This window comes from Macaca thibetana, chromosome 3, assembly GCF_024542745.1.
Source record: "Macaca thibetana thibetana isolate TM-01 chromosome 3, ASM2454274v1, whole genome shotgun sequence".
Lineage (NCBI taxonomy): Eukaryota > Metazoa > Chordata > Mammalia > Primates > Cercopithecidae > Macaca > Macaca thibetana.
In genome coordinates, this window is record NC_065580.1 from 179,695,537 (window position 1) to 179,707,602 (window position 12,066).

The 12,066-nt window shown below is 41.4% G+C and overlaps 1 protein-coding gene across 3 annotated transcripts in view; it reads right to left on the bottom strand.

Moving 5' to 3' along the window:
• The window catches only part of CXADR (CXADR Ig-like cell adhesion molecule), a 105,289-nt gene that overhangs the window by 71,827 nt on the left and 21,396 nt on the right, over positions 1 to 12,066 (bottom strand). For all 3 annotated transcript variants that reach the window (XM_050782175.1, XM_050782176.1, XM_050782174.1), the window contains exon 2: positions 527 to 693. In XM_050782175.1, coding sequence (XP_050638132.1) covers positions 527 to 693 — 167 coding nt within the window. The remainder of the gene's footprint in view (positions 1 to 526; positions 694 to 12,066) is intronic.

A 12,066-nucleotide genomic window follows, 5' to 3' on the forward strand; every position in this document is an offset into this window, starting at 1 on the left:
ACAGGATATTTAACTTGAAAAAATAAGGAAAATAGATTGTCACACTATGTAGTTGCTACACCATAGCTAATGACCCTTCTACTGCTGACAGAATCCTTGGGTGAAACTTAAAAGTTTCAATTCTAACGTTTAACAACAAAGCACAGTTATGTGCCATCTCCTAACACGACACACACTCCTGTCTCAACATCACGCCTGCTCCATCTAGACCTCTGCTATTCCCTGCCTCAAATCCAGATTGTCAGAACTTTCAAAAGTTCCTTTTTCCCTGAAGAATCTCTAAGAACTCCAGCAACCTTTTCCTCCTCTGTAACCTTATGTCACTCATCATCCATTTCCCTCCACTACGTATGTGTCCTCAATTTCCACCAGAGCAACTACCTTCCTCACCCAGACCACAAAGCCTGAGAAGTAGGGGGCTTCCTTCCTAGCTCCCTGCAGCCCATCCATGTGACTGGCAAGATGATGGATACATCAGATAGTTGCACAGACAGCTGCTAAGTGAGCAAGGACATATCAAACTTACCACTTGATCCACCTTCTGATTATCAGCTGGTGATATCAGCCACTCGATGTCCAGCGGTCCCTGGTCTTCGGGACTAAGCGTAAATTTGCATGGCAGATAGGCAGTTTCCCCTTTGGCTTTTTCAATCATCTGTTCAGGAGTAGTGATACTCAAACTTCTAGTGAAACCTAGAGAAAGAAATGTACACGGGACTAAGCATTTGCTATTATGCTGACAGCCCATACAGTGCCCTGCAGCCATTCAGAAGCAACACATTGATGCGAGGGATACAGGACAGGGTTTGGGTCCCAAGGAATGGAGTCCAAACTCAAGAGACCGGCAGTTTTTAATTTGTGCCTTTGTAAAAGTAGAATGACGTAAGTAGTATCATCTTATTTGATACAGTTCCCTTAAAGAACACTGTGAACTTCCTGACATTATATAAGTTTCTACTGGTAGAGGGCTTCCATATGGAAGCAGATGTTTAAAACTAATTTCTCTAGACTCTCTGAAAGGTGAGTGATATAGTTTGGATTTGTGACCCCGCCCAAATCTCATGTTGAATTGTAATCCCCGACGTTGGAAGAGAGGCCTGGTGGGAGGTGACTGGATCATGAGGACGGAATTCCCCCTTGCTGTTCTCCTGATAGTGAGTTCTCAGGAGACCTGGTGGTTTAAAAGTGTGTAGCACCTCCCCCTTCTCTGCTCTGGCCACGTAAGACGTGCCCGCCTCCCCTTCGCCTTCTGCCATGATTGTAAGTTGCCTGAGGCCTCCCCAGCCATGCTTTCTGTACAGCCTGCAGAGCCAATTAAACCTCTTTTCTTTATAAATCACCCAGTTTTGGGTATTTCTTTTTAGCGATGTGAGAATGGACTAATATGGTCAGTCATGTCATACAAATTCAAGGCTACATTAATTCATGCTCACCACAAACACACTGGGAACTAAGTCACTCTCAGCAGGGTATATGCGCTAATCAACCATGACACAGTTTCTGCCAAGGCTTCTTTAAATTTTTATTAGATTTCATTCTATAACCTTCTATTGAATGCTTAAAAATATTTCTAAGCAATAAGTTTTGATGAGAATAATTCAAAAAGAAAGGGAACACTGTCAATTTACATATCTTTTAAAAACCTACGGTTAGTCACGCTGGCTCACACCTGTAATTCCAGCACTTTGGGAGGCCAAGGTAGGCGGATCATCTGAAGTCAGGAGTTCGAGACCAGCCTGACCAACATAGGGGAAACCCCATCTCTACTAAAAATACAAAATTGGCTGGGCATGGTGGCATATGCCTGTAATCCCAACTACTTGGGAGGCTGAGGCAGGAGAACTGCTTGAACCTGGGATTTGGAGGTTGCAGTGAGCCGAGATCGCGACATTGCATTCCAGCCTGGGCAATAAGAGCAAAACTCTGTCTCAAAAAAAAAAATTTACCAAATAGTTGACTCATATTATTTTTGAGACACTTCTTACTGTTCATCCCTCTTTACTTCCCTTCTGAAAAAGCCAATAATCACATTTATTGTATTTTATAAAAGACATCTTAAAATTACATAACTTAATTTCACCAGCATGGTGAAACCCCATCTCTACCAAAAATACAAAAATTAGCCTAGCTGGGTGTGGTGGTGTGCACCTGTAATCCCAGCTATGGAGGAGGCTGAGGCAGGAGGATCGCTCGAACTGGGGAGGCGGAGGATGCAGTGAGCCCAGATCATGCCACTGTCCTCCAGCCTGGGTGACAAAGCAAGATTCCATCTCAAAAAATTAAAAAATTAAATGCAAATTTAGTCTGTAAGTGAACAATCACATAAAACTTTTCTTCCTATTCACACTGTAAAAGTATGCACAGCACTAGCTTGTCACATCTATGGTTTCCTTGCGATTACCCAACATCTTCTTAAGTATAAATTCAAACATCTAAAGTATGCATAACCGTAAGTTTCACTACTTTCCACTGAAGAGCAACTATATTTGGACCTATGTCACCTGACTCTGACAACCTTCAGAGCGGGACGATGACCTGGAAGAGGCCCTAAGCACTAAGATACAGTATGGTGCACGGGGCCTGCCTCTCTTTTCCTCTCCCTTTTCCCCTGCTCCCACCAAAAAAAATTAACACATTAGAGCAAAATTCGGAGTAAATCAATCCAAAGTCCCAATTTCCACAGTGATGTTTTTCAAATAAATTTTGATAGAACAAACCAAAATGAAGTTATGTTATTAGTCAATGCATGATTCTTTCCATTAGTCCTAAAATAAGCTTAATATACACAAACTATCAGTTCTAATAAAATTTTAATAAAGTCAAATCCAATAGATTGAGAACTAAAGAAAATCCTGGTTACATTCAACACCATTTACATTTAGGCACCATTGTAAGCTTTCAATCACATGTAAACGTACTCCTGAAATAAATTTAAATTGGGATACAAATTATCTGCACCTGCTCCCTTAAACCTGAGGCCGGCCCAGCTTTGACCAACAGCATGTGCCAGGAATGACCTGTGTAGTTCCAAGGTTAGGCCTCAAAAACCCTTGCTGCACCCACTCTTGCCTCCTTGGTCACCAGCCACTGTGTGAACAATCCACAGAGGGGGCAACGGAGGTGTCTGGCCAACCCTAGAACACTCAGCCCTAGTCCAGACCAGCTCTCTGCAGCCCCACAGTTGAGCCCGTAATTTTCCATCTTAGCCTAGTCTAACTAGCAACCCACAGGAAATGAATAGATGATCTTTGTTTTAAGGCTCTAGAGTTTGAGTTGTTTTGTTATACAGCAAATATTGATCAGACATCATCCAAACCCACTGATGCAGCCCAGAAGTCCAACTACTCTGGCCTCCATTTCATGCCCATGTTTCTATTGAAAATGATATGATTTGGTATTTATGTATCTAATCTCAAGTGTTTCTCCTAAATATTTAACCTAAAAACACTCTATTATTTCTAATAAACTCCATTCCATTCCTATCTCATTCACTAAGGCATTTCTACCTCTCCACCCTACAATTATTTTTCTTTCTTTCTCTATGAATGCTGATTGTACTTTACTTTCTACCATCTGTATCACTTACTCGGCACTTAGCATATGTTGCCGTGGAATTTTTTTTCTCTATAAATTTTACGGTGAAACTGATGTAGATGGCATCCAGAGTTGTGTCACATCTTCTCTTTTCTATTTTTTTAAGAGATGGAGTCTCACTATGTTACCCAGGCTGGTCTCTAACTCCTGAGGCTCAAGTAATCCTCCTGCCTTGGCCTTCCAAAGTGCTGGGATTACAGGCTTGAGCCACTGTAACTGGCCTGTCACATCTTTCTAGATGTTGATAAACTTATCTTCTTCCCATACTACCTTGTATTTTTACAACCTTTTAAGATGCATGCCCTGATTTACTACTAAATTACTAGCTCTATTAGGGCTGAAAGGAATTGCAGCTACCTCTATCTCGTGCTGTAGTTCTTTGCACACAGTAGAAAAGAATTAGGCCGGACGTGGTGGCTCACGCCTGTAATCCCAGCACTTTGGGAGGCCGAGACGGGCGGATCACAAGGTCGGCAGATCGAGACCATCCTGGCTAACACGGTGAAACCTCATCTCTACTAAAAATACAAAAAAATTAGCCGGGCGAGGTGGCGGTGCCTATAGTCCCAGCTACTTGGGAGGCTGAGGCAGGAGAAAGGCGTGAACCCGGGAGGCGGAGCTTGCAGTGAGCCGAGATCTGGCCACTGCACTCCAGCCTGGGCGACAGAGCGAGACTCCGTCTCAAAAAAAAAAAAAAAGAATTAATGAGTGCATTATAAATTTGATCAATTTTAGAAATTTAGTTTGGTTACTAACACTTCATGCATCAAACAATATAAGAATAATCTAAGTACAATTAAAAATAAAAATGTCATTCCAAAATGAATCAAGAAATAGTTCAAATACGGAGCTAAGAATATATAAGTGAGAATGAAAAATTCCTATCAATAACAATAAAAACTTCCTGGTTATTGTGTTTTTAGTTTTCATTTTGTAGAAATCAAATAAAAATGTTAAATAACTTCAATTAGACACCTAAATTTGTAAAAGCTGAAATCCCCCAAATTCATGCTCTCAGTACTTACACTACACAAAGTGATCAAAATAAAATACAACTTCGTTTTCATATTATCTTTGTTTCTTGTGTGCTACATAAAAATTAATTTTAAAAAATTGCTGGCTGGGCGCGGTGGCTCACCCCTATAATTCCAACACTTTGGGAGGCCGAGGCGGGTGGATTATGAGGTCAGGAGACCAAGACCATCCTGGCTAACACGGTGAAACGCCCCCCGTCTCTACTGAAAATACAAAAAAATTAGCCGGGCGTGGTGGTGGGCGGCTGTACTCCCAGCTACTCCGGAGGCTGAGGCAGGAGAGTGGCATGAACCCGGGAGGCGGAGCTGGCAGTGAGCTGAGATTGCGCCACTACACTCCAGCCTGGGCCACAGAGCGAGACTCCGTCTCAAAACAAAAAACAAAAAACAAACAAACAAACAAACAAAACTGCCTTAAAATAGTCATATATGTGTAACAAAATAATCTGAAAAGATATATGCCAAATTGTTAACAGCAATTGCTTTTGAGAATTCAGATTTTAAGGAAGACGACTGTCCGTTTCTGCTTTATTCTGAGATTTTTAAAAATGCGTATGCTGTTTACGATATTTTTAAATGATTTTTTAATGACTGTTAGTGTTTTTTTCCAAAAAATGGTTAAAGCCTTCAATTCCTGTTCATTGTGTTGCACTAGAAACGAATTAAAATCTTGAGATCATATAAAACAGTTCCTGGGTCTCCTAGCAACACTGAAGGGCCTCTTTTTACAGAGGCATAGTTTTTCAAGTGCTGAAGTATGCAACAGACACAAATGATAGAAGACAAAAGACAGACACTTGGTCTCACGCAGCGGGCCTGGGCATCTTTCCTAGTACTGCCCAATTTTATTTATGCAGCAAGTAGATTAATAATTTAACTTGCAAACTACTTGCAGGTTCAAACACGGTTTAAAAGGTAAATCAAATATCAAATCTTCTTACAATTGTATTCAAATTTATAATCAGGATGTGATAAAATATGGAGCACATTATTCAGCTGCAAGTATTTGCAGTCTAGTTAATAAGTGCACAGCACCAGATCATAGTACATAAATAAACAGACTGAACCACATCCCATATTGGTAGTGACTGAAATAACATTTCCCAGTTTTCTGCTTGCTTTTCTTATCTCCAGTTTCTAAATCACTCGGATCTTTAGAGCTTCTCTTCTGCACAATCTGATTTATATCTGAGCATCAAAGGGATATGAGTTTATCAAAGAGTATTTTTTTAGCCCTTGATGTCACCTCCTACTAAGGCCTTAGAAGACCTGTTTCCACCATAAGATTGGAAGCAAACTGGAAATAATGTACGAAGCTATTCTTCTAGAACGGAGGTAATGTTATGAACTGATAACATGCGTTGGTTTTTTTCATTTGCTTTTTCAAATTTAAGCTGTTTGTTAACCTAGATGGTCTTCAGTGATCTTTTCCTTCTGGCAATCTCAAAATAATAAACATTAGAAAATGCTCCTGAAATGTTATCATTCGTTTTTTAAAAAGAGAAGTAAACATGAGAATTTTTAATAATGTTTTGAGTGAGGAAAGCCTTACAGAAAAGTAGAAGAGAAAAGCACAACAGCTATGGAACAAGACAACAATTTAACTAGAATAAAAATCTTGTTAGAAAATCACCATTTGGGAAAAACAGAGTCATAATTGTTTCAGGCAAAATACTGAAAATTGGTACTGAAAGGTATGATGAGAAACAGCATTTGTTACATAATGTCAAAGTATCTTCCCACAAAACACCTTAATTACAGAGGGAAAAGTAGTAACTTTACAGTGAAGAAATTTGGTAGACACCACCTTAATCAAATGATCAAAGTTACCTTCACGAGAACAAATGGACATTATGTACCTCCTGATTAGAAAAGAACATAGTATTACTTCTGTAGTATCGCATACCAAGTCAAAAATGCATACTCTAGCCATGAAAAGACATGGAGTAGACTTAAACACAAATACGTATTACGAAGTGAAAAAAGCCACTCTCAAAAGGCTACACACTGTATGATTACAACTATATGACATTCTGGAAAAGGCAAAACTACAGAGACAGTTAAAAAAAAAAATTAATAGATGCAGGGGAAAGAGGGAAGAGGAGAATAGGTGGAACACAGGATTTTTAGGGCAGGGAAATGCTTCTGTGTAATACTGTAATGGGGGCTACATGTCTTACATTTGTCCAAAACCATGGAATGTACAGAACCAAGAGTGAACCCTGAGGTAAACTATGGACTCTACGTGATAATGTTATGTCAATACAGTTCATCAATTCTAACAAAGGTCCACTCCGGTGGGAGACGTGTTGACAAGCGAGGGAGACTGTGGTATGTGGGGGAAGGGAGTATAAGGGAGCTCTGTACTTTCTGCACGATTTTGCTATAAATCTAAAACTGCTGTACAAAATAAAGTCTATTTTTAACAAAGACTAATAAGAGAGCACACAACCATATTTACAATTAGATAAATATAAATTAGAATAATGTAACATTTCAAATATAAAATTGATGGTGATAAAAAAAATCAATAAAGCCAATGTTGGCAAAAGTGTTAGAAACTGGCAACACGGAAAGCAAATCAGTACAACCTACTGTCAACACAGAAGACGTGTGAAATGTCAGTGTGCTAACCCACTTTTAGGAACTGCAGCTGAACTCTCATAACTGAACAGCTCATATGTACAAGGATATTATTCACTGATGCACTCTGAAACAGAAAAACACCTGAAAACAACCTAAATGGCCAACAGGCAGGAAAATCAGAGTAAGAGATTCAAGCTCATCTACCTCAGACAAAGAGCCAGGACAAGTAGATCAGGTAGAACCAGTCCCCTCCAGCACAAAGATGCTACTAAAATTTGGCTTCTGGGGAGTAACGCTGACTTCCACTCGTATAAACAGAAGTATGACTAAATATTGTCACCTTCAGGTTTGGTTCCATTCACCCAACAGCAAATACAATCATTGAATCAAAATTAGGTCTTTCAAAAGGAACATAACATTAAACATATAATAAAGTATACTAATAAATATATTAATAGAATAAAAATAGTTTTGGGGGACAGTGGTAGAGTAAATCATGTCCCCCCCCAAAATTCATATGTTGATTCCCTAACCTCCTATGTGACTGTATTAGAGGTAGGGCTTTTAAGGAAGTGATTAAGATTAAATGAGGCCATAGCGTGGAGCCCAGAACAGATGGAACTGACACCCGTGTAAGAGAAGGAAACACAGGAGCACTCTCTCTGGCACGTGAGGACAGAGGGAGAGGGCAGCTGTCTACCAGCCAGGAAGAGGGCTCTCACCAGAAATCAGACTTGCTGGCACCTTAATCTTGGACTGTCCAGACTCCAGAACTGTGAAAAACCAAGTTTCTATTGTTTAAGGCATCTATGGTATTTTGTATTGGTGTTTTGTCTATGGTATTTTGTTATAGCAGCCTGAGCAGACTAATACAGACTGCATACAGAGCAGTGAAGTTTCTCCTCATGGACAGGGTATACTGTTCAACTGAACATGAAGTTAATGAATTCAGCAGAAATTCTCAAGAAGATTTAAACATACTGGGAATTCACAAAATGATGGAAAAATGTATTTTTCAATCCACAGCCAACAAAGACACGAGGGAACTGCTTGGATGGTCCTTCTTAGGAGAAAAAAAAAATTATGTACATTAATATTTAGAAGTGCACAGGAATTTAAATTTATTGCTTATCTGTAAGTCAAGCATTATGCAAAGGGCTTTAATTATTTCATTTGATCCTTACAAAACCTGTGGAACAGGCATTACAGACAATGACATCAAAGAACTGCTTCTTATGCAAAATCCAAGTAAATGTTGAATAACACCAGTTACTTAATCCAGACTAATGTGGAAGGAGAAGAGGGAAGTGAAAGATCATAAAGGCACTGAAATAAGAAAAATGAGGATATGAGACAAGAAAATTCAAAAGCAGCAAGAAGTCTGTTTAGGTAATAGGGATATCCTTGTAGATCCCCTGAGAACCTAAAATACGGAAAGCACAAACCAGCAATAGTTTTAAAGCTGAGCTGGAAGACTTCTTAAAACACAAGAAAATATGGGGGTAATTTTATAATCCAACCCACATACTTGATTTGGGGGCAGGGGTCCCAGTGACAGCAAGCTGAGATGATGTTTGATCAAACTGTTTGTTTCCCCAGCACAACGCTAAATTTCTCCTTCGAATTCCTTATCTCAGTGGGAGACCGACCACTATCCCTTCTGGCAATCAATCCCTGCATAAGATCACAGATGCAAGAAACAGCTGCATCACCAATCATTTGCACAAACCTGGAGATAAAATGAAAGGCAGCAGGGTATCAACGTTCACTCATTCAAAGCATACTATGTCCTGTTAATTCTGCCTCTTTAATATATTCCAAATCAACCATTTTTACCTATATCCAGGCCACTATTATCTTTCATGTGGCCTGGATGTAACCTGCTAACTGGCTTCCCTGCATCCACACTTTCTCAATCTAACTCATTCTCCATCCTTCACCCAGAGTGTTCTCTATATAATTGCTTCTATTTATCTATTTTTTTGAAACAGGGTCTCACTCTGTTGCCCAGGCTGAAGTGTTGTGGCACAATCAAGGCTCACTGTGGCCTCAAACTCCTGGGCTCAAGGGATCCTCTCCTGCCTCAGCCTCCCAAGGAGCTGGGACTACAGGTGTGTGCCACCATGCCCACTAATTTTATTTTTATTTTCCCAGTGGAGATGCAGTCTCGTTATGTTGCCCAAGTTGGTCTTGAACTCCAGGGCCCAAGCAAGCCTCCCACCTCGGCCTCCCAAAATGCTGGAATTACAGGCATGAGTCACTGCATCCAGCCTATAACTGCTTTTGTAAAAAAGATGTCACCGACATGTCTGACAGTCTCTGGTTGCTCCTCATTGAATCAAGGCCCTTTATGACTAGAGGCCCTCTAGCTTCTTACCGCTTCCCACTCCCTCAGTATAATACAGCCACCATCATCTCCATCATCATCTCGCCTCACTCAGCACGGGCACAGCGTAAGATACCTCCTCTTGCCGGGCGCAGTGGCTCACACCTGTAATCCCAGCACTGTGGGAGGCCGAGGCAGGCACATCACAAGGTCAGGAGATCAAGACCATCCTGGCTAACACGATGAAATCCCATCTCTACTAAAATACAAAAATCAGCCAGGTGTGGTGGCACATGCCTGTAGTCCCAGCCACTCAGGAGACTGAGGCAGGAGAATCGCTTGAACTCGGGAGGCGGAGGTTGCAGTGAGCCGAGATCGCGCCACTGCACTCCAGCCTGAGCGACAGAGTGAGACTCCATCTTAAAAAAAAAAAAAAAAAAAAAAAGATACCTCCTCTTCTGCTCCATCCCACCTTTTAGGTTTACTATGGTCTCAGTTCAGCCCCTTCATCCAGAAAGTATGTCCTCCAATTAATTACTCCTTGGCCTAGCACTAACAGTGCTTTCATCACAGGCACTTCTCCCGCTTTACTGAAATTGCGCTTTACTCTGTGTACTTCTCTCACCCTCTGCCTCCAGGGACTATGTCACATTTGACTTTGGTGGCAAAGCTCATACTGTTCTTGATTATCACTGGTTTTCTTTAGCAGAGCAAAATTTCGGGCACGTGGCATTCAACAAACGTGTTGAATGAAGGTTTGTTTTTTTTTTTCTATCACTGAGGAAACAAAAGGAACACTTTGAAACATATTTTCTGTGTTTTTAACCTATCCCAGAAAGAGACTAGATGTAAAGCCTGATCAGTGATGGCATATGCACAGGGATTTTAAAGATCATGACTCACTGTAGAATTCAAGCAGTGACAGAGAGAAGCTATGCATTTTGAGTTAGGCAACTGCATAACTGCATAATCTGTCTTGACACCTAAGCAGTCAACAAAGCACCTGTTGCAACAATAAAACAGCGATCAGGCAGGTCTGGATGCCTGGAGGTAAGCAGGTGACAATTTTGGGATCTCTGAGGGAAGCGGCAGGCAAAACAATGTTCACAGGCACAAGAACCTTTATACAGGAGAAGGGAAATTACATTAGGAATGAATGATGGTACATTTCAAAATAGTGAAAAAAACTGACAACAAAATTAACCACAACAGTGAAACTGTTTTGGTCTGGGACCAATAATAAAACCAACAAATCAGAGGAGGCACTAAGGGGAAAAAGACAGATAAGTCTACATGTGTGGGACACTGTCGGTGTATGCTTCTTCCTTCTCTGTGTAAAAGTCCCTTTTCTCTCTTGCTCCACCTTCTCCCCAGAGAGCACCTCTACCCATTTATCAAAATACATTTTAGGCTGGGCACGGTGGCTCACACCTGTAATCCCAGCACTCTGGGAGGCTGAGGCGGGAGGATCATTTGAGGTCAAGAGTTTGAGGCTGGGCACAGTGGCTCATGCTTGTAATCCCAGCACTTTGGGAGGCTGAGGTGGGCGGATCACGAGGTCAGGAGATCGAGACCATCCTGGCTAACATGGTGAAACCCCGTCTCTACCGAAAATACAAAAAATTAGCCAGGCGTGGTGGCGGACGCCTGTAGTCCCAGCTACTGGGGATGCTGAGGCAGGAGAATGGCGGGAACCTGGGAGGCGGAGCTTGCAGTGAGCAGAGATGGCGCCACTGCACTCCAGCCTGGGCGACAGAGTGAGACTCCGTCTCAAAAAAAAAGAAAAAAAAAAAAAGAGTTTGAGACCAGCCTGGCTAACACGGTGAAAATCCCGTCTCTACCAAAAATACAAAAATTAGCTGGGTGTGGTGGTGAGCGCCTGTAGTCCCCGCTACTTGGGAGGCTGAGGCAGGAGAATTGCTTGAACCAGGGAGGCTGAGATTGCAGTGAGCTGAGATCACACCATTGCACTTCGACCTAGGAGACAGAGTAAGACTCTGTCTCAAAAAGAAAAAAAAAAAAAACATTTTACTTGTCAGCTCATCTCGGAAGTTCCCCTGATCCCCATAGGCAGTGTTAATTGCTTCCTCCCCTGTTTTATACCTTTCCTCTAGGTATTTACATGTCCCTATTCTGAAGCACATACTAACTTAACCAAGTGTCAGTGCTTCCTCTCGGGAGGGTGTGTCCCAGGACTCATTCAGCCTTCTCCCGTCCAGCGTTGGACAAATAGAAGGAGGGAGCTCAGAGTAGGTGGAAAGTGAAATGAAGAAGCTATCTGAAAGCAGAACAGCGATGGGAGAGAGGGCCATAAGGCATGAGAAGGGAGCCCTGGGGTGACTGTGCATCCAGGGAAGCAAAGTAACTGAACAATGAAGCCTAGATGGGAGAAACAGCTCAGAGGGAATCGAGCAAGCCTGGTCACAAACTGCTGGAAGGAAAGACAGGATACTTATTTTTTAATGAGAAATGTTCGCAAATCTGATAAGAAACTAACATTGACACTACTTTATATATAGTTGTTAA